Here is a 26,012-nt window from a genome sequence, read left to right as displayed (position 1 = left end):
GCTATTATTGTAATCAACCAAGCAGAGTTGTGATCTGGAGTTGATGTGCCAGCACACGTGACGACCAAATGAATACTTTCACTTGACCAGTCTTGGTTTGGCCTTGACCAACAGCAACAAAATGGTAAATGCGTTGGGTTGGTGCTGCTAATCGTAATGCTGGGTACATACTGTATGGGTTGAGCACGACTAATCACATTGTTTCTATATGAATCCATGGCACTTTAAATCTGATTTCAACCACTGCAACTGCACTGCTTGTTCAACAACCGATCCTGTCACCTATCTCTTGTCAATGATACGACAGGGCGGTGGTGGTGAAAGAGCTCCATATCCAAAATGGGTCTGGACACCTTATGGTGGTTGGTGGACACATCCAAAGCACGCCTTTAGAAACTCCTTGGTACATTCTGGCATTATTTTAGGTCTGTGCGTTTGTATTTTCAAGTTTTCTGCCGAACATGAGGTAAACACATTTTGAAAAAAGCGTAATACTTGTGCCAAGAACCTTGTTATTCAGCGTAATCAAGTCTATACTTGCTTTGGATCTTTTTGAATACCGATTGATGCCGTCAGGTTTTGCTAAACTGACACTTTGCTATTAGACTCGTCACAAATATCCCAAGGTCTGGATCCCATCTATGCTTTGGGCAAAGGAATTCCATGTAAGTCTTGATGCCTCGGATGCATACTGTAATTTTAAGCCACTTTTATAATTGGCACATCTAGAACTAACAGTCAACACCATGTTTTATTGGTATGTTAATGTAAAGGATCCGGTATCTGTTGCATTTTGGAAAGAGCAGCTTGCAATCGAAGGACGGGAATGGATCGAGCCTATCCCCGATTGGTGGCCATTCAAGTCAACCAAAAATGCTGAATGAACAGAATTGAATCTTTTATTTTCAAAAACTACACTTTTTTAGACTTTGAAACTGCAACTGTTTAAAGGTGGGAATGAGTATACAGTCTGGCTAAACTGAGGACGAGTTGAAAAGCATCAAATACTGCGACATCAAAAAGTGGGGAGTAGATGCTTACTCATTTGTTTCCATTAGGTTAAAAGAATGGAAACAGCATACTACATGGACAAATACAAGGCTATCAGTAACCATTGGTTTTTATCTATCATAAAAACAAGGCCACCAACTCATGCGCATACATCTACTATAGATCTTGATCATAGTTTCCATCTATCCATAGTGCTGCCACTCCTAATACCAGCAAGGCTATGGCGATAAACATAAGCACCATGGACCATCCAGTGCTTTTTGGTTGTGATCTTTGACAGATTTCAGTTAGCACGCATGTACCGTCTGCCGATGCGCTTGCAACAAGAGTATTGTTGGAATTAATATCGATGGATGTGGGTGGAAATCCATGTGCATTTTGAACCCGAGCAATTCTCTAAATATTACATGATTGAGAATCAAGCAAATAATATCTAAACGTTAGCTATCATCCAAAGTGAAAATGAGCATCATGTTAGATTACAAATGTACGCGACTACTGACATGAAGGGATTTGGCTTTCATGACAGTGATGCTCAAGTCGGACGATCCAAAAGCCAAAATGGACCCATCTATGCTCATTGCAAATGTTGTGATGGGCTTGATAGATACAGGTGTTGTGGAAACCAGTTTTTTGGTTGCAACGTCATACTTTTGAATCAATGCACTTTTGCGAGATTTGGCATTCAAAATAACAAACAGAATGCCAGCAGTTTGGTTGCATCCAAATCTAAGCAATTGAAATAGTATAGCAAGTGATAATATTGGAGAATGTATGTTACTAAACAATAGCAATTTCAGACAGCATAGTAGTACTAACAACAAAAACATACCTCAACGCACGAAATTCAAAAAACTCGGCTCCGATTGTAGGCTTGGGCTGCTCCCAAACTGTATTTCCTTTTGCTGCATTGATAAATCGAATGGCTCCAGGAGTGACAACACCAATAATGCCACCACTCGGTTCAAAATGGATATCGATAATTTCACCTGATAGTTCTTGTACTGGCATAAGTGGTTTTAAAGTAGGCCATGAAAGAAATGACAGCTACAATTCATACATGAATAAACACATGAAATAAATAGTCCATGATATATATGCTTTATGCTTACTTTTCCATCTGTAGTTCCTGTGCAAAGTTGCTTTCCATTTGGACTAAATCTTGCAGATTTCTGATGAATAAATCCATCTAATGAATCACTGGTCTTGATTCTCTTTCCAGGTTTTAGTCTAGTAGTTTAGTCGTACCATAATTTCAAACACAGTCTTCTATTAGTTCTAGTCACGCATGTTGGCTAGTTTGCAAAGATCACGCTGAATGTTACCCAGATTTGGTGATGTAGAACGATCGACAGTTACGATTATTTCCAGAAATAACATCAGCCTCTGGACTATTTACTGCTGCAACAAATGCCTTTTCCTAGATATACAAGCATACAATGGATTTAATTAAGCAACGCTTGAAAACCTCTAAGTGTTTGTCACAAGTACCTTTGGATGGATAGAGATATTCATGCACCCATCATCATCCTTTTGAAAACGATGTTCGGATATAGTAACCAGGCCTAGATCTTTTGGCTGGACTTCCATTAGCATCTGCATAAACACAAGTACCAGATATCAATCGATAGATTTAGCATTAGTCTATCTTTTTAAATAAATTTCAACAGTAGACCAAGATATTGCTTTTTAAATATCTCAGTGCTTACAGCAGATTATGACTGTAAACAAGATCGCCACAAATTAAATTAGATCTTATACCAGTCTATACACTAAGATCCACCAAATTTAAAGTGCTGTTACAAATGGTAATCAACGATGCGCTAATGATAACAACTCACCACAGCATTTTTGATGCCAGCCTTTGTAGCTCCACCACCTCCTCCGAGCAACAGTACTGTAGGAGAGGGAGTGAAAGTCACATTAAAAACAGGGAATTCCACAGCATGACTTCTGTGAGCATTCTTTCCTGTGCGCTGCAACTGAAATTTACTTTTGGCCTGATTTGAATTCATTGCCAACAAGAGCTTTGTTACAAGGCTGCGATTTGATATAAATTGGTGGAAATCGACCGCAGTCGGCTGAGCTAAATAAAAGGAATGTTCGCTATATGAAAAGTGTTTACATACATAAATATACGGTCTGCAATCCAAAATAGGGTCTGTGAGCTATTAGCCAATTTGCAACTTTCACCAAAACTCGGCATAACCATGAGTAATGGGAATGGAGCAAATCATGCTTCTGCAGCCATTGCTGAAACAAAACCCATTGGATATTCAGAATCTAGCGATATATCAACTCGAACCATTAATAGTAATTCCAATTCAACCTCTCTTCCTGAGCAACAGGCTAATCTTAATACCACAGCAAAGCTTGTAGATAGACAAGGGATGTCACATAGGCCATCTCCAAGCATCGCCAGCAGCACATTCTCTTCTGAACATAACCAAGTCTTTAGCAAACAACCTAGTCTGAGTGCGCCGGAAGGAGTATATTATTTTCGTGATCAGATTATGGCTGAATCGTGTCAGTCAGGATCTCTTTGTATCAATCCTCGCTATGGTACGAGCTCAACGCTTTGTTCAGTTTGTTGTTGGGATAGAGTTTACTAGGCTTATTGGCGGATTTTCACAAATTAATACCCGGATTTCAAGCCAATCACTCGCTAAACTTTATTTGGTTGTGTAATCTGTAATTTTGGATTCACAATCTGACTCTCATTTAAGCCATTATACTTGAAATCAGCGAGCCCTAATTTTTATTGCGGTTTACTGTAATGGATACTAAAATTTCCAATTGGTTAATAGGAACACACGTATCGATTGTCACAGTTAAATCAACAGACACACAAGTACAGCCCATACCACCTCCAATGGATGCTAATCCCAGCAGCCAAACGAGATTCATTGAGATACCAATTAATGGAGACGGCGCAGGTAAAGGTGCATTTTTAAACTGGACTAGCTATTGTATATTCAACAAGATTTAACATGCAGGTTTTTACTCTAGGCAATTTTCAGTTTTTCAAGCGAGTCAACTCAACCATCAAGAAAGTAAAACCTCCAATGACCAAGGCAACATCGCAGTTTGTTTCTAAAATTTTGGCCAACGAGAATCTTGCTAAAATTCTTAGTTTCAGATCAAACAAAACAACCTATCTATTTTTTAATGCTGGAAAATCATTTTTTTGGGCCGATTCCATGTGTAGATCTCAAGTATATATTTACTATTGAACTATATTTTTAGCGACTACTTGATTTTGTAAGTTCATATTGTACATGTTTCTATTAGCAAAACCCATTGTCGATCATTCAATTCAAGGATTCAGTAGTAACTTGTCACGACGCAAATCTGTTGACAAGAGAAACCATGGATAACGTATTGGGTATGTGATCAATATGTTTTGATTCTGTAATGGTTTAAAAACTAATAGTTTGCTCACCTTTAGGGTTTGCATCGGGAGATATTTTGTGGTACTCACCAATATCTGGTAAATTTGCGCGTCTCAATAGATCGGGACAAATCCACAAGCATGCTGTTCGGAGTATCAAATGGATGCCTGTATGTCAACGAATGATAGTTTTACGGATCTTATTGTAGTGATATTTAAGAAATGTACTTATTCAAACTGCCCTTGCATTAGGGGTCAGACACGCATTTTATGGCTGGATTTGAGGATGGAAGGTAGGCCACAACTCGAGTATATATTTTAGAGCAATGCTTGCAACGTACTAAGGTGTTTGTATTATAGCGTTTTGACTTTTGACAAGGATCTAGACGATCAGTCCTTTACTGCGCCTACTACTACAGAAGAGTATGAAGTTTGTGACAAGTGCCTTTAAAACTGATGGATTGTATCTAATGGAAGCATTTGCGTATAGTTTCATGGTATCAAAGTCATTTAAACAATTAAAACACAACCCGATTGAATATTGGAAAGTTTCCAAAAAGGCCATTACTGGTGCGCTAAGTGTTGGCTGTTGTTGATACTGCAGTAACTATTGTTTGATTGAATTTTTATTATTTTATTTATACAGCCATTTCATTTTCCCCCGACTGTCAGCATGTTGCGATAACATCGATGGAAGGCGTACTTGCTGTTATAGATTTTGTAAATGGAAGGTGAAGCATTTTGAAACTGGTTCTGTTCAATAGAAATGCGTTTTATTCTAGTTTACATTTTAACGGCATTTTGGGTAGATTGCTTGATGTCTATAAATCCTTTTTTGGTGGTTTTTTGTGTGTCTCATGGTCCCCAGATGGTAAATTCATACTTACTGGTGGTCAGGACGATCTTGTGTCAGTGTGGGCATTTCGTGGTCGTATTGTAGCAAGGTGTCAAGGTCATACATCTTGGGTATGAAAGTATACTTGTTTAATGTGATATATTTGTAGGTGCGTTTATAACTGAACATCAAGTGGGTGATCATTGTAAATGCTACTGGATGATTTTGTAGGTATCGGGAGTTTCATTTGATCAGTATCGTTGCACAGAGAGGAATTACCGATTTGGGAGCATTGGAGATGATACAAGACTATGCTTATGGGACTTTGCCATTTCATCATTGCATCGACCTCGATCAGTGGTATGCACCAATGCTCTTTAGTGGATATGTTGAGGGTGGATCAAATCAACCATTATATTTGACTGATATTTCCAATGCAATAGTATGGGAGCATGTCGCGGGTGCGATCGCGGAGTGAATTAGATCGTCGCTCTACTAGTGATATTTCTGCAGTTCACGAAGCTCTTCCAAAGGCACAGGTTCCAATCATAGAGTCATTTGCGGTAAAATCTATACATTTGGTTTGAAAGGAGTTTAGCTTATTGATTTGAATGGATAGTCATTTTAAAGTAGATGCTCATTGGAGTTTAAAATTGATATATTAGCAACGGAAAGGAATGCATGATTATCCCTTGTGCAACATATTGTTTCTAGAAGACAGTATTGTTACTTCTGACAAGACTGGATTGTTACGAATATGGAATCGTCCAACAAGTTGAACCATCAAGAATAAAAAGTATTTCAAGCATACACATGATGTGACTATTGGATCTGCTAAATATTCCGAGTTGATAGCAAACTGGTTTCTGTTTGTCTGTTTTTTCAACATTCGACTTTATCAAAACATGGCAAGCCAGCAGGCCGCTCCTACCATTCTTGCATGCAAGTGGTGTTCTTACTATTGTTTAATGCATTATATTTATTCTTCTTGAATGCATTTGTAAAAGCCTGTGTAGCTGACACTTGATGATGAAATCTGAATGAATTCCAATGATGGCGATGATCATCAATGAACTGGCTGGCTGCTGCTCGTGAAATTTTACAGACAGAGACAGTACTGGCATCAGTGTGCTTTCTGGATCTCCTTCCTATGCACCCATTGCTACACCTGCCAACCTGTGAGTTGTTTCAAGTTGAACTGTTACTGGAACGACATGAATATCTCGACTGATTACCAGTTCAGTATGGAGGAGCATCACTTCAATACTATTGGATGAATTGTATGACTTGAGTGCTTATCAATACGACTGGCTGACATGATACTCTTCATTTATAGTGGAGCCAGTCCTCGCTCGTTTCTCTACAGCCCGCTAGGAAAATACTTGGTGCTGGTTTTTGCTGATCGGTAACTGGATTGCAGTCTTGTGTTGGAATACCAAGGCTTGACACTGACTTGTTTGGGTTGCTAGTTTGGTTCTTTCCAAAGTCACTATAGAAGCTGTCACTGTTGTTCATGAATTGCCCATTACCAATGCTCTTGAAATTGAATTCTCTCCCAAGGAAACCTATATCTCGACATTTATTCGCTACAGTATGTGAATCTTGTTTGCCTACAATGCTCAGATCTGACACCATTTTGGCCATCATTCGTGCTCAACTAAAAACCCGGTTGTGCTTATTGCAAATGATCTTTATTCTGAATTGATACTTGTAGATCCATCTGCCAACTCTGCTACCCCAGCGCATCGTAATGTATCTGTTTGGAATGTCGAAACCGGAAAAGAGGTTTTTGCTTATACCCAAAAAAATGCATCGGATTGGTACGTTCTATATCGAATTAGTTTGTTGATTTCTATGCCAACTCTTTATTTTTGTGTTTGAATAGGAATGTCAAGTGGACAGAAGACGAATCATATTGTGGCATATTAGTTGGGAACGAGGTTCAGTTTTACGAATCAAAATCTTTTTCGAATGGTATTGTATTTTAATGTGTTGCAATGACTTGATTTGCAAATGGGTTCCATTTGTTACTATTGAACAAGATTTAATTTACAAACTTGCTAAATATCGAATGGGTGGTTATTAGGAATTGCAAGTCGTTTAAAGCTGGATTGCATCAAATTGTTTTCCATGTCCCCTGGACGGCGTCCTACTGTTGCTATTTTTTATCCAGAAAAAAATGTTGGTAGACTTTTTAATTGTCTGATTTATTGGTGCAAAAAACTTATTTTATACCTTGATATTTGCTTCAACTCGTATAGGGAAGTCCCGGATCTGTTAAGCTGTACGATATAACCAATCTTCAAACTCCACTTTCTTCAAAATCTTTTTTTAGAGCCGATTCTGTCAACTTTTACTGGAACTCTCTTGGTAACATTTTGGTTTTATAATACAGCGCTGCTGGATAATATTTTAATGCGATACTAATCATGTCGCTTTTTGGTAATGCAGGAACCAATGTTTTGGTATTCACTCATACTGATGTGGATGTTACTGGTAAATCGTACTATGGCGAAACCAGTCTGTACTATCTTTCCATTACTGGAAACTTTGACTGCAAAGTGACTCTAGGTAAGTGTAATTCGTGCTGCACAGCGACTATTCAATTGCATTATGTTGGTTGTGATCAAAATCATAATTTAAAATGTCCAATGCATGTGTAGATAAACCTGGTCCTGTTCATGATGTTTGCTGGGCTCCTAACGCCAAGGAGTTTGTCGTTGTATACGGAACCATGCCTGCTAAAGCAACACTTTTTGACCATCGCGCAAATCCAATGTACGAGTTTGGAAATGCTGCCCGCAACCAAGTTAAATTCAATTCTCATGGTCGTTTTCTTTTTATCGGCGGTTTTGGCAACTTGGCTGGTGATATGGTATGGTGTATTTTAGTGATGCCTAACACTTTACGGTGTTGCCAAGTTTATTCTAATCATTGGATTTAAAATTAACGATTGCAACAGGATATTTGGGATCGTAGATCTTTCAAAAAAATGTGTACTATCAAGGCTAGTAATTCGTCGAGCTGTGATTGGGCTCCAGATGGAAAACACATCATGACTTCGACACTTTATAAGCGCTTAAAGGTTGATAACGGTATCAAGATCTGGCATTATACTGGTGCGCTTGTACACCAAGTTCAAGTCAAGGAGATGCACCAAACTTCGTGGATGCCTGCTTCTCGCGATCTGTGGCCAGACAGAGCTTCGTTGTCTCCTCCTCCTCCTAGTATTGCATCATGTGCTCCAGGTATGTTGAGAGGTTTGAGTTTGGCCAATGTAGAAACTCGACTCTGTACAATGCACTGACATGTAACCTTTTAAACGAATACTAGCTGTTTCTGAAGGAAAATATCGCCCTCCTGGAGCACGCAACACCGCGTCGTCTACCAACTTTTATGATCGTGATGCTATTGATAGGGGTGTCGTAAGTACTCGAGGAAAACGTGTTCCTGGAGCTTATATTCCTGGAGCGACCCCAGAGCACGGTAAGATGATATTGATTGACCCTTTATTACTCCATCACTAGTAGCTGCACTGAATGCATAGCATGCCGGTGAAGCTCATACAACCATTTGATATTCTAAACGGTGTTACTATTCAAAACTCACAATACTATAATAGAAAGAAAAAATAAGACGGTCCAAAACGGAACCACTGATTCGCCTGCTCCGATTACTAGCGGGGTAATTCCAGGTAGCAATGTAGAGGCCGAAAAGAGGATCAAACTAATTAGTAAAAAACTGAAGCAGATTGAAGATTTGAAGCAAAAGAAAGACACTGGTGTGACACTTGAATTAACTCAGATTCAAAAGATTGAATCTGAGGAATCTTTACGGGCTGAAATGGAAAAATTGACGCTTTCAATCGCCTAAAGAATCTGCTATAAGCCAATCAGTTTACAGTTTGTAAACAAATTTTTTGAGATGGCTTGTTTGATGCAGATTTTGGTGTAGTGGATTATTGATTACACGAGACTGGAATACGTTTTTAAATGAATTTCATACACTGGTTGGCTTGTTTTGACACTAATTCTTTCTTTTGACTCGAGTGTCTGTCTTGTGAGCTTTAATTGGAATAATTTAGAGTTGGTTAAAAATACATTTACAACTTACAATTTATTTGTAAATTCAATAATTTCATATGTTTGTCCCAAAACAAGGCAATCGCACTAGCGACACGATCGACAAACTCTAACTCCATATGCAAATGATGCGATGCCACATCATTGAATCGGACAATCTCCAAGCGAGTATCCAATACTTGCTTGTACTCGGGTGTATCAAATGTTTGCTTCATATCGTGATTAGCCATAATACACAATAATGGACATTTGATACGCTCCAGCATTTCAATAGCAGTTTGACGAGAAAGGGGAAATGGAGTTTGAATCACCATTCGCTGATCGGACGACCATACCCATCCGGCTAAAGATTCGACACCAAAATCATTGATTGATTCAACAGGTTTGATCCCTCTTGTAACAAGTAGCCGAGCAGCTGGCTCAGAAACCTTATGTCTGCCGTGCATTCTGGCTGACACCGCCTTGTCAACCGATACAAATATCCGCTTAGTAAGCTCAGGATTTTTTCTGGATAGAAATTTGTTGGTTTCTAGAATTCCCGAGGCAATCTTTTCGACACGGTGGGCATTTTGCATGTAGAGTGGAGCAACCACTTCAATGGCTATTACAGATACTATTCTTGTAGGGAAAAAGCCAGCAATATAAGTAGATACAAGCGCACCCATGGAATGACCAAGTAATGAAAATGTATCCCATCCTGTATATGTTGGTTGTGAATGAGTTTAAAATAAGTGAATACACTATGATTGTTTGGATTGCCATATTTAGCTTTAAATCTGCACGTTTTTGGAGAAATCGTATACTCGTACCAAAAGCATTTGCAACATTAATGCAATCCTGCAACTCAAATATTTTGGCATATGGTGTTTGAAGACTACGATGGTCCGATTTTCCATGGCCAGCAAAATCTATTGCAAGGATATTAAACCGTAGATTGGGATATTTAGATACCAGTGTTGGAATCAAAACGTCCCACGTGGCACAGTTATCAAGCCACTACAAATATGCTAGTGTTGAATAATTTGATAGATGCAATGCTATGACCAGGGGAAGATATAGCAACAGGTTAAATACAAGACTATTGTGCGCTTACTCCATGCAAGGCGAGAACGGGGAACCCATTTTTGTATCCCCAGTGTTTTCCACAAATTCGCAAACCAGAACAAAGATGAATCTTTAGATCTTCTCCGTGATAATCCATTTCATGCAGCACCAACAAAGTTCTGATAAATGCCAGCAAGTTGGCTTAAACTTCACATTACAGCTTATAAACCACGTGACAATTGAAAGAACGAAGCCGATCAGCTGCACGCATAAATTGGCAGCGAGCAAAGCCATTTGAATAGCCGACTGGATTGCTACAATTTATACACCAGAAGCTACTAACCTCATGGCTGCCCACAGACATATCCCCCTCATTCGATTTCTAGGTTCTCGAAAGAATATCACTCATACTCCAAATGCCTCTACTATCTCTTCAAATCCCGTCTTACCAACAGTCTCGATGAACAAAACCGGTCGAGTTATTTCATACGAATGGCTATCACAGCTACCTGGTCGCTACCAACCACTACCATTCTCTGATGCCGAACTGCAAGCGATTGATGTAAGTAGCCTTGATGTGCTTTTAATATAAGGCTCGGATGATCTGACGTTGATTGGCTTTTGCGAATGTGTGTCTGCTCATCAATCTGTAAGCCTTTGACTAACTGTTTATGAAATATGTATAGGCTGGCGGTGCTGGCTATCATATTCGTCACGTATGATTTATGCTAATGTGCTAGAGCCTTCAGCTTAGTGATTAGTTTTAGCCGAATGAATTCCCAATTGCATGGCTCTTTTTTTGAATGAATTTTAAAATATACGAGTGCTGAGGCACGAGATGATCTCATACAAGCAAACCGTACCCATGCGAGTATAGACTGACAGTGCTACAAGTTTTTTAGCCAGTTCCTGTATGGCGGTCCCGGTGAGGGTGCTAAAGCTGTATCTGGTACCGCCGGTACGCTATCTACAGAAACTCGACCAATTGCTTGGCAGCATCTGCAATCAGTCACCCACTCCCCAAGTATCTGCTTCACTGCAGAGCCATGTATACACATTTCCGTCAGTTTCCTCAAGTGCTTGTTCAAGTAGGATGAGTCTAGCGCGTTGAATGCGTCTACGCCAGTGTTGTACGGCGATTCATTTTGGAAATGTAATCCATGTTGGTCTAAGGTGGATACCAAAAGATCACAAACGCTACCAATCATCATGGTGGCTAGTCCGTAAATTGAAAATGTTGCTGTCCGACAGTACTGATGCTGAAGTCGAGTAAATGAGTCGGCCAGTGAAAGTCGGATTGGTGCTATTTACAAGTGACGATGCCAGAAAAGGCAGCTCAGTATCAGCGATTGAGGTGTTTCAACAGCAGCAGGCTGGTCAACTGATTTACATGGCAGTTATGAGTTCCATCCAATCATTACAAAGACTGAAGAAAATCTTTGAGCTTCATTTTTACCATACAATGTGTGATTATGCTGATAGTCTTGGGTGATCGTTGACTGTTCACTTGGACTAAAGATAAAGTAAATACGACTGTAAAAAATTGAGAATGCTTATTGAGGCAGCAGTATAGTCAATTTCCAATAGGAAAGTACAACGAATATCTAGCCATGGCTTATTCCAGAGCAAATAAACGCATTCACTGCAGATAAATACAAGTGTTTTACTTTATGTGAATACGGCCATGGTATTAGAGAACCAACTACTTTAGTGTACTGTATATTTGGACTGGATGTGATTAAAGTCATTGTATTGATTTTCAAGTCAGGGCTACACATTAGAAAGTTGATCCAATAGCTTCACTGCCTCTACAAGACTGCATGACGACAAATCTGAACCATAATGTTTTGAACAAGTGTCCACCATTGACAATCCATTCCATGGATGATATTTGCAATATGCTTGCCATCCTTTGATTGCCATGTGTCGTTTACCCAAACGCAGAAATGATAGTGCCAGATTCACTCGTGTTTCTATATCATCTGGGTCGAGCTCAATCGCGTCCTCGAAAGCACCGATTGCTGCCAAGAAACATCCCGCATGTGAGAAAGCAACGCCAAGATTAGACTTTGCACGCGCCTATATATTTTCAAACGTTAAACCATCAGTCAGTAGTGTAGATTTGAATTTTATAGTTGACAGGAAAAGTATGTCTAAAAAGTAGTTACCATGGAATACTGTAGTTTTTCGATGCTAATAGTCTCAAGACTGTTTGAATCAAACACCAATTGAGCTCGTTTGTAGTCTTCATTTTGTCGACTATGCACTTGTTGTGTGCTGTCATCAGCTGCAGTAGCCTTATTTTGAACAATATTTTTTGTGGCAGATAGAATTTTGAAACTTTTGCGAAAAGCATTAATAGCTATCTCGGGTAAATTTCTTGATAATGCATCACAGTCTCTATCCTCTACACCAATGGCACGTATAGCCGCTTCTCCGAGATACATACACACTTGCCAATCGGCTTTATGCATCAACAGAATCTCTTGGCATGTTTGAATAGTTTCACTGAATCGACCAGATCGTAGCAATGCAAACGCATAATCTTGTTGTAGTCGATGCGATATTGATCTATGCTGATTTTTCCAAAGACTATAAAGCTCGATTGTTCGCTCAAACTGGTTTTCTGCCTGGAGCAAAGACAATAGGTGTGTGGCAGATATGAGCCAAATGCTATCATTCAACTCAAACATTCCCAGAATTCGCTCCAACAAATGCATTTCTAGCTGGGTATTATGTAGTTTTTGTGCAACAACGGCAAGATTAATTAGTGCATCAATGTCGCTCTGATCAAGAACAATTGATTTTCGAAACGCAAAAAGTGAAGTCTGAAATTTTCCCTATAGTTTTGTTTAAAAATGAAATTGCAGTACACACGTTATATTACGACACATCTTGGATACTATTCAAATCAATATAATAAAACAAAATACAAAAATGCTTGCCATTTTAAAAAGACAACATCCAATCATTTGGAGTGTTTTACCGGGACGGGTAGTTGTTTTAAGTGCTCGAGTAAACAGGTCAACTGCAGTGTTAAATTTTGAGCCAAGATAGCAATTGTATCCTGCAGTAATAAAAAGTTGAGTTTTGCTGAGTTTAAAAAGTACATAGGTGAAACAAACAAAACTAACCAGCAATAAGCATGCTGGTCTCTGATTCTGTAAAACTGCTCGTCAGGCCGAGATCGACAGTAGACTCAATTTTGTTCAAATATAGAGTCCAAAACGTGGCAGTCGTTGATAAAATACGAGACTTGTTTAATTTTGCAAAGAGTATTTTGTGGGGAAAAGGCGCTGAATTGCAATCTGTTGAGTTTGAAGAGATGATTGATTGAGCCATTCTGTATATGCGGTCAAATAGTGAGATGACCAACTCTTGGTCATCACGACCAAGAATCTGCGAGCATATCCAACAACATTTTACAGCCAAGGACACACGTATAGCTGTTTTATAAGAAACTGCAAAAGTATCTATTTTTTGAGGAATCTGACCCCTCATTAAATACATGACCTGTCGTGCGACATTGATGGTACGATCTTTGGTACATGTCGGATTAGAATCCAATCTAAATGGCGTCTCAGTATTTGATGTATGCAATGAAAATCTCATCAAATAAACCAGCTCCAAACATGTGTCCAATAGCTTCTGGCAAATGTTGTTTGAAAAAGAAGCAAGCTTTGGAGCTGATCCGAAAAGCAAACATACTCCCATTAGATGCGTTGCAGATATATTTGTTGAATCTACACCAGTTTCTATACAATGGATGATTTCTTGTTAGCGTATACCTCTTAAAATGCAACATGCTTTAATATTATACATACTAGTCATGTCTTGAACCAAATCTAGAATGAATTTGGGATCGGCATTATGCTAGATTAATTTTTGTGAAATAGTTAATTCTGAATGCTGACTATCCTGTAGTTTGATTGCATTAAATATTTATTTTACCATGAGTGACGCAATGGCATGATTGCTTTTAAGATGGGTTAAATGAGGACTTGATACTAGTTGGTAGAAACAGCAGATATTAGATGTCAAATATTTTGGTCAGTGAATGGAATCTACATGAGCATACCATATGCATCTTTGAAATGCCGAGCTGCAGAATCAAACTGATCAAATGAGGCATCTATGCAGCCAAGTATCCAGTGTAAATTTGTGATTTGATTCTTGCAGCTCAAGATGGAGGTATTTGTATGTTCAAGTAATTGATGTGATGCAGTAAGTGCTTGAGAAGCAACTGAGCGTGCCTCTCTAAAATGTAAAGATTCGACCATCAGCCATATACTTTTTTCATGAGTATTTACATCTAGTTTATTGCATAGCTCTATAGATCCGACTGCTTGACTGATTCTTGATTCCATTTGAAATTATTCTGCAATTGAAATTTTACAAGTCTCAAACTGCAAGACAGCAACTGTAACGTGACGTCACCTGACATTAAACTTTACTTTTTATTCATGGCAAGTTTTTCATTTTTCTTTTGAAAATTCTTGTGAAAATCGATTCCAAGTTTCAAATTTGTTCGACTTTAGATTGAATCATTCATCAATTAAACCGATCAATCTATATATTTGGAGTTGATTTTAACCATGGTTACGCTAGAAACTCTGCTACAAAACCCTTCTTCTTTGTATTCTCAGCCTGTTGCTAGTACTGCTTCACTTGCTGGAACTCATGCAGTTACTACATTTGGCTCATTTGTCACTACAACTACTCCTTCTGCCATTCTGGTACATAATGTATGTATATTGTGAATGATTTGGAAAAATACTTGTACACTACTTGTCTGGATTAATTCACAGATTGGTTTAAATCCAAAAATTAATTTATTGAAATTCACAAATGTAGGTATTGAATCAGCGATGCATAGCATCTATCCCTGCATTATCCGGTAGTTTGTTTACTTCTCCTGCTGAATTTGTAATGGAAACCAATCAATCCAAGCAACACTCTGAAACCGTGGACGATACACCAGTTGTGGGTCAACTAGTTGCTGCATCAGAAGCCACTGTTCAAATTTGGAAGATTGATTCTACTTTTACTGCATTTGGTGAACCAAAGTTTACAAAAAAACTATCTGCAAAAATTCAAGGATTTTCTGTTATAAAAGCAACTATGGGATTACCAAAAGAAATTGTTGTCGTTCTTGTTTCTGGTCAGATCAACGTATTGTCTATGGAGCTTGATCGTGTATTATCCACCTGGACTCCTCCGCCACCAAAAACATCTTTGACTTTATCAGAGACGGTATATTCTGCATCGGTAGTACCAGATCATGAACTTGGACATGTCTCTATTTTGCAAGTAACAAAACATACAGTGTCCAAAGATGCGCAGCCCACCTATACTTGTCGTGTTTTAATATTGTCAGAATTAAAGGGAAAGCATACAGTGACACTCACAACTGAGTTTATTCTGGATCTTCCTACTGTCAAAAACACAGAGTTTGCTTTTAATGCTTCGTCAGCTTTATTGGCTGTTGTTGGTAAGCTTAGTTGTATACTATGTTTGATTTAGTGATATTTTTCAGAAGTAGTGGAAATTCTTGTTATATTTACTGTTTACTGCATTTATATTCTTTTAGCATCGCCTGGAAGTGTATTCATATTTGAACTTGAGCGACAGTCAAAGCATTCAAAACTGTCGCTCGACCTCTCTGCTTATATGGATCAACCAAAAGTATGAAATTGTGATTCTACCAATGTTTTGAATTTTGACTGTATTTTATACTCATTATTTTTCAATTTTTCATAAAATTTGTGCTGGTAACCAGAAATCATCAAAGGATGCAATTAGAAAGTTTGATGTTGCAGTTCTTTCAGAAAACCATGTTGCAGTGCTTTCTCAAAAAAAAAACGTGGATATTTTGAGCATCTGGGAAACGAAATACGGATCGCTTCAAGCAGAACTAAGGCTAAACGATGTTGATGCAGAAACAGTTTCACGAGGCACTAGGATTCTTGCTCTTGCATTGTGTGAAACTTCATCTGTCGGTAAAGCGATGATTGCTCTCGAGTCACACTCCAACTCTAGCACTGTCTTTACAACTGCGTCTATCGTGCCTTACTATTGTGCACCAGTTACTTTACTCAGCGCTATTGGTAAACGACAATCGACCCATACGTTTAAAAACCATGATCACACACAATTAGCTGTTCCACTTGCCACAATTGTTTCTAGTCTTCCACCAGCAACATTTACAGGCATTGGCTCCAATACCAAAAAAATTGCTGACGTCAAACTCAAGAATTGGGTTGACCAAATCAAGCTCAAGGAAGCTGGCAGTGTTGAATTCTTGTCGAAACTAGCCGACGAGAAACAAACTCCAACTGCAAGCGTGTTTAATGATGTGTTTGCTCAATGGGTATCAACTACAAATGGATCTAGCACTCTGGACTCGTCTGATAAGCCCTTGCTTTTGCCTGCTGGTGGACTTTCACATGCCACTGTTCATACCATTGCTCGTCGTTGTTTTGAAGATCCCTCCAAGTTTTGGCCACGTACTGTGATTGAGAGTATAATTGTTTCAGGAGCACTTACGTCACAATCTGTTGGTGGAGAAGGACTTATTCCAGTTCTTGTTGCTAAAGCCGATTATGAGCTGATTGACCATGCATTAAGACATGTGTGTGATATCAAGGAGCACGAGTATGTCCATCTTCTTCGCCATGTATGTGCAGTTGATCCAGCCACATCAGTTCAATGCCGAGATGCAATGGACTTGTTTTGCGAACAACGAAAGAGTATGAAAAAGCGTAGTAAGTCAGATCTTGATCCAAAAACACCCATGCAGACAAACACGGAGATCAAGGCCAATGGTTTATCGATGGAACTTGACTGTGACACTACTGATACGACTTTATCCACCGAGACTTCAGTTCAGACAATTTCCAAAGGACAGAGATATTTTTTCAAAGGTATATTTTTAGCTACTAGAAACGATTTGAAAATGGCCCAAGCGTTGCGCTTGCTTGGTATTCGTGAACTAGGGGTTGTTATTACATTTCTGTCACATATATTATGTCCAGAGTTTTCTACTGAGCTGGATGCTTCAGAGACCGATCGATTTCCGCTTTGGTGGCTTTGGTCAGTTGGATCTGAGCGCGATCAAAAAGCATATGACGAATGGTTAATGGTATGTTTGATATTCCGTGTAGTTTAGGCCAATGTACAGTTTTTATTACTTACATTTATTCATATACAGGCTGTAGATGCACTTGCGTTAATTTTGGATGCACATTTGTCCTCGACTATTTTATCTAATGATCTTTCTGATCAAATTGAGCGTCTGCAAGTTGCAGTAAAAAGAGATTTGCGACTGCTACAGCTATATGAGTCCAAGCTCCGTGGACCACTTGCTGGGCTTGCTCAAGAGCGATCTGTACCTATACAGACAGAAAGCATGATTTCTCAGGAAAAGGCCATATCGATGCTGGATGATGGTAATGTAGATGAGGGATCAGAACGTGCTCATGGCAGACGATGGCGACAGCTTTTGGAGCAAGTTCAAAGTGGAACTGGCGACTATAGCGTTGAAGTATTGAAGCTTCAATATTAATTTGATTTGTTTCAAAATGAGGTAGTACTGAGAATAGATGTTGGCATATGACTGTGATTACTGTCAGCTTTGTGGGTAGCATCCAAATATAGCCTTTTGTATGGTCATCACAGTTGAAGCTCATGATAGCAATAAAGCAATGTCCTATTCTGTAGCTAGATGCTAAATCGTACTTTGGTTTGGTTTGATTTTAATGTGAAATAAAGATGGGAGTTGATATACATTTAGAAATTTGTCTAAATAATTGAATTCAATACTGGACTGGCAATGGTGTTTTTTCAGATTCGGGCAATCGCCTATCAGTATTTGATGTTCCTGAACAAGTATAAAGCGTATTTTCTATGCAAACCCGATTGATGCTAAAATGCACCATTTGATGATGGCACGCATCCTTCAAGCTGGACATTTGATAAAGTCGAGATTCAAGCATGCAGCCAATGAACGTGGTTTGGTAGTTGAAAGACTAACAGTAAATCACGTGATGAGTCCATTTAATTTGGTTGCCAGCAAGCATGCAATTGTTTCCAAGCCATCGACTCATGTCATTTATCAGCAGTTTGAATGATAGAAAAAAACCAACTGTTGCAGAAACTTCCAGAGCAGAGAGAGCTGCTCGACTGCTAGCTCAAAAATTGAAGGAACAGCATGAGAAAGAGGTGGCAGCTGCCATCATTATTTGCAGATTCATATGCGTGACTGTTGATAGACAGAGAGCAACTCTTCAACTAAGACTTGACTGGGATCGTATTTCTTCTAAACCATGGCTTATTTATAATAAAAAACATTCTGCTTCGCCAGTTGGATCTGGATTGATTCTCCACGAGACTGGGGCTTCAGGCATCTCAGAATCTGCTACTATCGATAGTTTAGCACAACCCATTGTACCTACTCCAACGCAATTATTAGCACTTGCAACATTACTTGTCAAATTCTATTCTCCAGCTAAAGATGGTAAAAAACTTGAACAGCTATCACAGTGGTTGCTTCCACAATCAGCGCATGCACAGTCTTCAATTCTTCAAGTGTTTGCTCGCCAGTCATTGCATCCAGTTTCTCAAAAATCAGTTATTTGTAATGTGCTCCGACTTGCATTAGATCGTGCATGCGGAGAGACGGATTCTGTGACAGATTTGGAAGAGAAGCGGTTTTATATGACTGGCCCGGAAATGCGACTTTTGCTTTATTTCACAAATCCCAAAAACATGAACCAGCATGTCGATCTAGCTAATCTGATTTGCAATTCATTATTGCAATGTGGCATGTTCAAAATGATTGGAAAAGCGATGCATATTCGACTCCTGCCACTAATTATTGCCAACAAATCACTTTGTCAATCCCATTCCTCGGAAAATCGGCAGCTCCATCTTTGGATCAATGCAGCCTTACAAATCTCAATGCAATTGTGCAGATCTCACCAAGTAGATGTGCAATCGCTGTCATTTTCAAAATTTATTATTTTTGTCATGACCTGTCCATTGTTGGTTGACCATATTAATGCGCAGGCTTTGCAAATATTATCTATAGATTCACTCGTGAGTATGATTTTTAAAACCTTTCGCTCTGCAGATATGTCTATATCTATTTTGTCTTTGATTGAAGGCGACGATGCTCTTTTTTTGGTTGGAAACCTTGTTCGACTATTTATGCGCAGCGATTCAGCAGCACGCCAATTGGAAGATTCATTACCTCGACCAAAGACTGTTATAAAACCACACATCTCGTTGATTCAAGTTAATTATGTCAATCTTGTCGATATTCTTATTGTACTACTGCAACACTGTTGCAAGTTTATTGAGCACGCTGCATCTGGGAATGTCATGTATCATCCCATATTCATGGTATATATACCTTTTAGCCATGTTTTATCAGTAATATAAAACTAATCGTGCGTACTGTCTATTTTTCCAGTGGTATACGGGCTCGTGCAAGCAACACCAGCATGTAGTATACAATCTTGTGATTGACCAACTTTCTATACTGTGGTCGGCCAAAGTAATTCAAAAACTTTTTGAAAGCACTTTAGCCATTGAGTCGGTCTCTAGTTTATCTACTAGTGAAATTACACATATCTCAGTGTCACTGTGTTCTATTTGTCAACTCTACATTGATTTAGCAAATACCCTGTCGACACAAGCATTGGTTATCTGGAACAAATTAAGCTATACGCCGCATCTGATTCACAAAATGCTAGGCGTGGTAGAGACACTTGGTCCAAAAAGACGAGGTTTTTCATTGTTTGTTTCTGCAGCAGAGACTCGTGCTTTTGAATTGGAGCCGTATCTGGCTATTCTACACGTATTTTGTCAAATGACAATGATTTCATTTGTGTAGGCTGCTTTTGAATATCTGAAAAGTTTTGAAGCTGTTGAATGAGGAAATATTTAAATGCACACTAATCTGATCCATGCTATTTTTGTAGCACGCTGAGAGAAGAGGATATATATGTAAAACAGTACCCATTCTCACTTGACCGATTGCACGAGTTTGCAGTGTTCCTCAACACCTTGTGCTTTAATCTTTATTGGTATGGCCATTCACGACCCAAGGTATCCGCACAGTTGGTTCAGATTAGAAACATATGCAAATCGTTATTGGGCACCATCATGGATATGAATTCACGGCGGCCTTTGCAAGGACAGCCTTCCAAAACAACGTGGGTCATCAAGCGGTGCGCAAAGCCAGACTTTCTCAACCAAATACAGCAAGGGGATCCACAGGCCATGTCCATTCTTTCCAACACACCTCAGTGCATTCCATTTGAAAATCGTGTTCAACTATTTCGTAATTTTATCCGAATTGATCGATCCCAGTACTGCGACGAGTCGCGAGGGATTTCCATCAAGGTTTTTCGACAGCGCCTGTTGGAAGATGGATTTAGCCAGCTTAGAAAGTTTACTTGTTCACAACTCAAGCAAACTGTACGAGTAAAATTTGTCGATCAGTTTGGATCAGAAGAAATAGGAATTGATCAGAATGGTATATTCAAGGAGTTTATGGAGGATATTTGCAAGCAGGCATTTTCTACAGAATTTGGACTTTTTAAAACGACTTTGGATGGAAATGTAACCCCGTTTTTGAACTCCGTTGTCCATGATGAGCACCTACAGCTGTTTGAATTTATTGGTCGGATGATGGGCAAAGCACTGTATGAGGGAATTGTAATCGACATTCCCTTTGCGCTGTATATTTACGCCAAGCTTCTTGGTCGATACAACTATATGGATGACCTTCCATCACTTGACCCAGAGCTGTATCGAAGCCTTACATTTATTAAAGATTACGAGGGTGATTGTAGCGATCTTGGACTGGACTTTACAATTTCGCAAGACATTTTTGGACATGTTACCAATGTAGAAATCAAACCTGGAGGAGCGCATATTCCATTGACAAACGACAACGTATTTGAGTATATCCACTTGATGGCCGACTTTCGTCTCAATCAAGAATGCAAGGATCAGTTTCAAGCATTTATTTGTGGGTTTCGATCTATTATCCAAGACCAATGGCTACATATATTTTCACCCATGGAATTGCAATGGCTCATGTCGGGAGAGAATTCCAAACTTGATATCAAGGATCTTCGTATGCATACCCGATACGAAGGAGGATATTTTGATCTCCATCGGACCATTCGAAACTTCTGGGCTGTATTAGGCGAGTTTACGCCAAAAGACCAATCAGCATTTCTAAAATATGTTACAAGCTGCTCCAAGGTAAGATTTTTTATAGAAGGAATTTCCGAGACCAAGATGATTAAATCTACATTTTGGAATGCAGTCGCCAGTAGGAGGATTTCAACATCTGGACCCACCATTCACTATATGTTTTTTGGATGCAGGACCTGATACAGCAACATCATCGTTTACAGCAATTGGAAATTTCTTGGGATTAGGCAAGGACAAGGATCGACTGCCCACTGCCCGCACATGCTTCAACCTGTTAAAGTTGCCATCATACAGCAAAAAGAGTACACTTTACAAGAAACTATTGTATGCCATTCAGTATGGAGCAGGATTTGATTTATCGTGATGCCGTTGATATAGAAGAAAGCCGACCAGATGGAATAAAAAGCAAAAGTTTGCAATGGTTGGATCCACTACCAGTTGGTGCTCAGCGACTGATAAGCACATAATATATAGTAATGCGACTCCGGATTCCCCAAAACTTTCAAGTGGTAGACAATGGACTGCAGCCTCTGCGCCTAAGCAGTGGGGATGGCAGTCTCGTTGTGGTGCATGTCTTGGAAGACAACTTGGTGAGGGTGCAGCACATTCCTCCCAACAAGAATCCATTAGAAACAACACATGCAGTCTATCCCGGATTCAATGCTACTGCCAATGGCATGGATTCCATTCATGGACTGGAGCGTAGCAGTGTTCAGTGTAGATTCCGTTGTCCGGTCCCATCAGTCACTACCAAACCCAGCAGTCCTGGTCTGCTGCTAACTACCAACCAACTGCAGATTAGTGTAGATCTTACTGATGGAGACTTGGCGCTGTCTTGGGCAGCACAGACCGGAAAATCCACCGAGACTTGCAAGCCATTCTTGCAGGATTTACCATTCAGAGCATACGAGTACGATCTCGACGGATCAGTGCATCACTATGTACGACACTCTTCAACAATGCATTACTATGGTGCTGGTGAACACTCCAGTCCGCTTTCTCTAACTGGAAAGCATATCCGTATTGCCGCAACAGATGCTCTTGGATACAATCCTGAGCTATCAGATCCACTCTACAAACACTTTCCAGTTTATTATGGTTTGGATTCTACCACCAGCACTGCATATGGCGTTTATTACGACTCGTTGGGCACTGGCTCACTGGATTTTGGCTGCGAGATTGATGCTATTTGGGGTTCATTCACGAGCTATCGTACATGCAATCCAACACTCGACTACTATGTCTTTTTTGGTCCAACATTGGATCAGTGTGTTCAAACATTTGCCTCGATTGTTGGACTGCCCGCTTTGATTCCAAGATATGCTTTGGGGTACTTGGCTAGCTCCATGGGATACGCTGAAGCCGAGAATGCTCAAGAGTTGATTGAAGCTTTTCCTAAACTGTGTCGTAAATGGGATATTCCCTGTGATGTGTTACACTTGTCGTCTGGATACACTGTCAATCAACTCACCCATGCTCGGAATGTATTCACTTGGAACAGGTGATCACAATGTCGTGGGACTGTTGGTATAAAATGCATATCTTAACCGACTCTTGTTGATTGCTGACTGTTTAATTGTTGCACATTTTAGTGAAAGATTTCCGGATCCTGACCGAATGTTTCGAGTTCTTCGCGAGTCTGGTATTCGGACTGTCGCAAATGTTAAGCCGTGGCTTCTTGCAGGTCACCCGCACTATGACCAGGTGCATAAGCTTTTGGGATTTGTTTGGGATCCAGAGGTAAGACGATGCTTTTGGCGTTGCTCACTACTCGAGTTTTTGACATGGTACACAAAATCTGATTCTGTAATGATTGTCCGACTATCATGACAGAAAAACAGTCCGAGTATGACTCGACTATGGAGTGCAGGGGCTGGATCGACAGCAACTGGTAGTTATCTTGATTTTTCAAGCAAATCTGGTCGTGACTACTGGAAAGCTGGTGTTAAAGCATTACTTCAAGTTGGGGTGGAGGGTATTTGGAATGACAATAACGAGTTTGAACTGCATGATGATCAACACACATACAGCATGATGGGCAAAGCCAATGTTACTGTTGGAACTGGGGGTCGAGCACTGCAAACTATGCTGATGGGACTCGCGTCATATGAAGCAATGAGAGAGTTTCAACCTACAAAACGACCATTTTTGATTACTCGATCCAGTGGTCCTGGTGCACATCGCTTTGCGTGTCAAACCTGGTCTGGAGATAACTACTCTTCTTGGCAAACATTGAAGCATAATATCCCAATGGGCTTAAATGCAGGACTGTGTTTGATGGCTGGATACGGGCACGATGTTGGCGGATTCGTTGGTCCACGTCCTGAAAAGGAACTGTTTGTACGATGGGTTCAAAATGGCATTTTTCACCCACGATTCTGTATTCATTCTTGGAAAGAACAAGGAATTACTGAGCCATGGATGTATCCAGATGCAAGTAGTTTTTGAAAAGTCGTGTCTAGGCTAATTTTATTTGCTATATACTTTATACCGTAGTATCTGCCTCGAACTAATATGTTGAATATTGTAGGTAACACACATCATTCGAGATGCCATTCAATTTAGATACCGGCTTATTCCGTATTTATACTCTCTTCATTACAAGGCTAGCACCACTGGAGTTCCAGTGATTCGTCCTCTTGTGTATCATTTTCAAAATGACTCCAATGTTCATCAAGCATCGTTTGAATTTATGCTTGGTCCCAGTCTTCTTGTGGCATCTGTATTTGTTTATGGTGCAACTGAACGTGAAGTATATTTACCTTTTCTTTCAAAGGACCAAGGCAGATGGTGCAATGTTTGGACTGGTGAGTGGATGAATGGAGGACAGACTGTTGTTGTTCCAGTTCCGCTGGATCAGCACGGAGCACTGTTTGCACCATCTGGCGCACTGATTCCGATGGACAACTCAATGCATAAAATAAATACGCAATCCCAATCCGTTAGAACGGTCGAGATTTACATGGATCCTCAATCTAGAGCGTCAAGTGACTTTATCGAGGTAATTGACGACGATGGGGTGTCGATGGATGCAGCTGTGTTCAGATATCGAATGCGGGCAGAGAATACCGTCAATGAAGAGGTGCATATCCATCTCGAGGTACTTGAATGTGCATATATTCCAGAGTACACTACGATCGAGTTTATGCTTTCACTCAATGATCAACGTTGCATTGTGACAACAGAAACCAATGGAAATACCCTACGCAGCTCACCAAGACAGTCTGATGGTCGGCAAAGTGTTTTTGTGCCTCTGGAATTTTCTTGCTTGTCTTGATTTTCAAATAAATATATCTGATTATGGCGAGCTCAAGGTGAACAATCACGGCTGTATTCGCGTAAAATGGAGCATCAAGAGTGTAATAAGCTAATCTTGGAGAATCAAGACAGTTTACAGTACAACAAGGGCGAGCCTAAGAGTTTATGGACAACATCGAAACAGTCAAACCCAGTATCTGGTTTCAAACTTGTCGATCGTGCAATGCACGACAGCGAAAACAGAAAGGGATAGTTTGTATGGGCACCATACGATGGATGCTATCTATTGAATAAGCAGTGCATACAATATTTAGCAGGAAGCCGAACAGACATTTACAGCCGTATTCACGTAAAATGCAGTACTTGTATTTATCTTGGATTGACTCTATTCCTGTTGTTGGAAGCGTTGGTTTTACATACAACCAAAGAGTATCTGGCACAATCATATCATTGAACAAGTCATGTATTCTAATCAGATATATTTGTGCTCTAATTCAAGAAAACAATCTCGGGAATGCAACTGTTGTTTCCATGATGGTCGGTCAATGTCATAATGTTTGGGGGAAAGGGTTGGCGGCTGAGCAAATGTGGAATTGACTAATGTGACCACTCATTCAATTGTTTATACAGGCCAGCCAACTAAAGACTTCAAAAAACTCTTGCAGTAAGATTGGCACCAAATAAAACTGGTCATTTATGCACTTGTTTCATTTTACATGAATACAGCTGTAAATGCTATTTATTTCACAGCAAGGGCCGATCAATACAAAATGAACAACATGTTGCAATTTACATGAATATGGCTGTAAATTGCGACATCTTTGATACCAATTCATTTTTGTTGATTGTATATAAAAATAAGCAATAAAGCATTCCGTTCTTTGGAATATGAATGCAACGCTTTGATAAAAAATCAATAGTAGTTTGATTGAAAGGTTGGCAAAAAGCACAGCGCTCATTCCGTTTGTGATGAACTATATCAAGGCTTTGGATAGAACAGCAACCCAACGCCGCTATTGAATCACGACGGCATCCTGCGTCATTTTGGAAATGGCCGGGTTTGTTGGGTAACGAAAAGCTTTACTAGAATGTGCATTGAAATCTCACTCCTGAGCCGAGTTGTATCATCACCAAGTTGAATGGCCTTTTTGAATAGACTCGG

The 26,012-nt window shown here is 39.7% G+C and overlaps 9 protein-coding genes across 9 annotated transcripts; 6 read left to right on the top strand and 3 right to left on the bottom strand.

Annotated features, from left to right (window-relative positions):
- Positions 1 to 295: 295 nt before the first annotated feature.
- BATDEDRAFT_22366 (uncharacterized protein) lies at positions 296 to 884 on the top strand (the record flags this gene model as incomplete). The annotated part of the gene is made up of 3 exons (XM_006675485.1): positions 296 to 466; positions 606 to 665; positions 774 to 884. The coding sequence occupies 3 exons, from the start codon at positions 296 to 298 to the stop codon at positions 882 to 884; spliced, it is 342 nt and encodes a 113-aa protein (XP_006675548.1).
- BATDEDRAFT_36548 (uncharacterized protein) lies at positions 883 to 3,043 on the bottom strand. Its single transcript, XM_006675836.1, has 7 exons — positions 2,853 to 3,043; positions 2,503 to 2,607; positions 2,337 to 2,431; positions 2,124 to 2,241; positions 1,844 to 2,058; positions 1,515 to 1,740; positions 883 to 1,407 (listed from the first exon to the last, which is right to left on the bottom strand). The coding sequence occupies exons 1-7, from the start codon at positions 3,024 to 3,026 to the stop codon at positions 1,168 to 1,170; spliced, it is 1,173 nt and encodes a 390-aa protein (XP_006675899.1). The 5' UTR covers positions 3,027 to 3,043; the 3' UTR covers positions 883 to 1,167.
- Positions 3,044 to 6,131: 3,088 nt separating this feature from the next.
- Positions 6,132 to 9,265, top strand: BATDEDRAFT_18651 (uncharacterized protein). The gene is made up of 13 exons (XM_006675134.1): positions 6,132 to 6,179; positions 6,343 to 6,415; positions 6,574 to 6,642; positions 6,707 to 6,828; positions 6,952 to 7,057; positions 7,123 to 7,211; positions 7,324 to 7,418; positions 7,499 to 7,607; positions 7,689 to 7,808; positions 7,901 to 8,112; positions 8,200 to 8,485; positions 8,571 to 8,723; positions 8,860 to 9,265. Exons 1-13 carry the CDS (start codon positions 6,143 to 6,145, stop codon positions 9,108 to 9,110), a joined length of 1,722 nt encoding a protein of 573 aa, XP_006675197.1. The 5' UTR covers positions 6,132 to 6,142; the 3' UTR covers positions 9,111 to 9,265.
- On the bottom strand, positions 9,264 to 10,520 carry BATDEDRAFT_22363 (uncharacterized protein; the record flags this gene model as incomplete). Its single annotated transcript, XM_006675484.1, has 4 exons — positions 9,264 to 9,301; positions 9,351 to 10,016; positions 10,129 to 10,315; positions 10,413 to 10,520. The coding sequence occupies 4 exons, from the start codon at positions 10,518 to 10,520 to the stop codon at positions 9,264 to 9,266; spliced, it is 999 nt and encodes a 332-aa protein (XP_006675547.1).
- Positions 10,521 to 10,709: 189 nt separating this feature from the next.
- BATDEDRAFT_85277 (uncharacterized protein) lies at positions 10,710 to 11,085 on the top strand (the record flags this gene model as incomplete). The annotated part of the gene is made up of 2 exons (XM_006676357.1): positions 10,710 to 10,925; positions 11,050 to 11,085. The coding sequence occupies 2 exons, from the start codon at positions 10,710 to 10,712 to the stop codon at positions 11,083 to 11,085; spliced, it is 252 nt and encodes an 83-aa protein (XP_006676420.1).
- Positions 11,086 to 12,133: 1,048 nt separating this feature from the next.
- BATDEDRAFT_85989 (uncharacterized protein) lies at positions 12,134 to 13,510 on the bottom strand (the record flags this gene model as incomplete). Its single annotated transcript, XM_006676073.1, has 4 exons — positions 12,134 to 12,442; positions 12,532 to 13,203; positions 13,297 to 13,430; positions 13,498 to 13,510. 4 exons carry the CDS (start codon positions 13,508 to 13,510, stop codon positions 12,134 to 12,136), a joined length of 1,128 nt encoding a protein of 375 aa, XP_006676136.1.
- A 1,448-nt stretch (positions 13,511 to 14,958) lies between these two features.
- On the top strand, positions 14,959 to 18,091 carry BATDEDRAFT_34268 (uncharacterized protein; the record flags this gene model as incomplete). The annotated part of the gene is made up of 5 exons (XM_006675745.1): positions 14,959 to 15,108; positions 15,218 to 15,854; positions 15,954 to 16,048; positions 16,143 to 17,504; positions 17,574 to 18,091. 5 exons carry the CDS (start codon positions 14,959 to 14,961, stop codon positions 17,925 to 17,927), a joined length of 2,598 nt encoding a protein of 865 aa, XP_006675808.1. The 3' UTR covers positions 17,928 to 18,091.
- Positions 18,092 to 20,647: 2,556 nt separating this feature from the next.
- Positions 20,648 to 21,956, top strand: BATDEDRAFT_8609 (uncharacterized protein; the record flags this gene model as incomplete). The annotated part of the gene is made up of 2 exons (XM_006674966.1): positions 20,648 to 21,703; positions 21,831 to 21,956. 2 exons carry the CDS (start codon positions 20,648 to 20,650, stop codon positions 21,954 to 21,956), a joined length of 1,182 nt encoding a protein of 393 aa, XP_006675029.1.
- A 313-nt stretch (positions 21,957 to 22,269) lies between these two features.
- Positions 22,270 to 24,869, top strand: BATDEDRAFT_8565 (uncharacterized protein; the record flags this gene model as incomplete). Its single annotated transcript, XM_006674962.1, has 4 exons — positions 22,270 to 23,093; positions 23,185 to 23,332; positions 23,426 to 24,032; positions 24,142 to 24,869. The coding sequence occupies 4 exons, from the start codon at positions 22,270 to 22,272 to the stop codon at positions 24,867 to 24,869; spliced, it is 2,307 nt and encodes a 768-aa protein (XP_006675025.1).
- Between the last annotated feature and the right edge of the window lie 1,143 nt (positions 24,870 to 26,012).

This window comes from Batrachochytrium dendrobatidis (assembly GCF_000203795.2).
Source record: "Batrachochytrium dendrobatidis JAM81 unplaced genomic scaffold BATDEscaffold_1, whole genome shotgun sequence".
NCBI classification, from domain to species: domain Eukaryota; kingdom Fungi; phylum Chytridiomycota; class Chytridiomycetes; order Rhizophydiales; genus Batrachochytrium; species Batrachochytrium dendrobatidis.
Note: the sequence above shows the minus strand (reverse complement) of the source record. Positions and strands in the feature narration are given on the sequence as shown.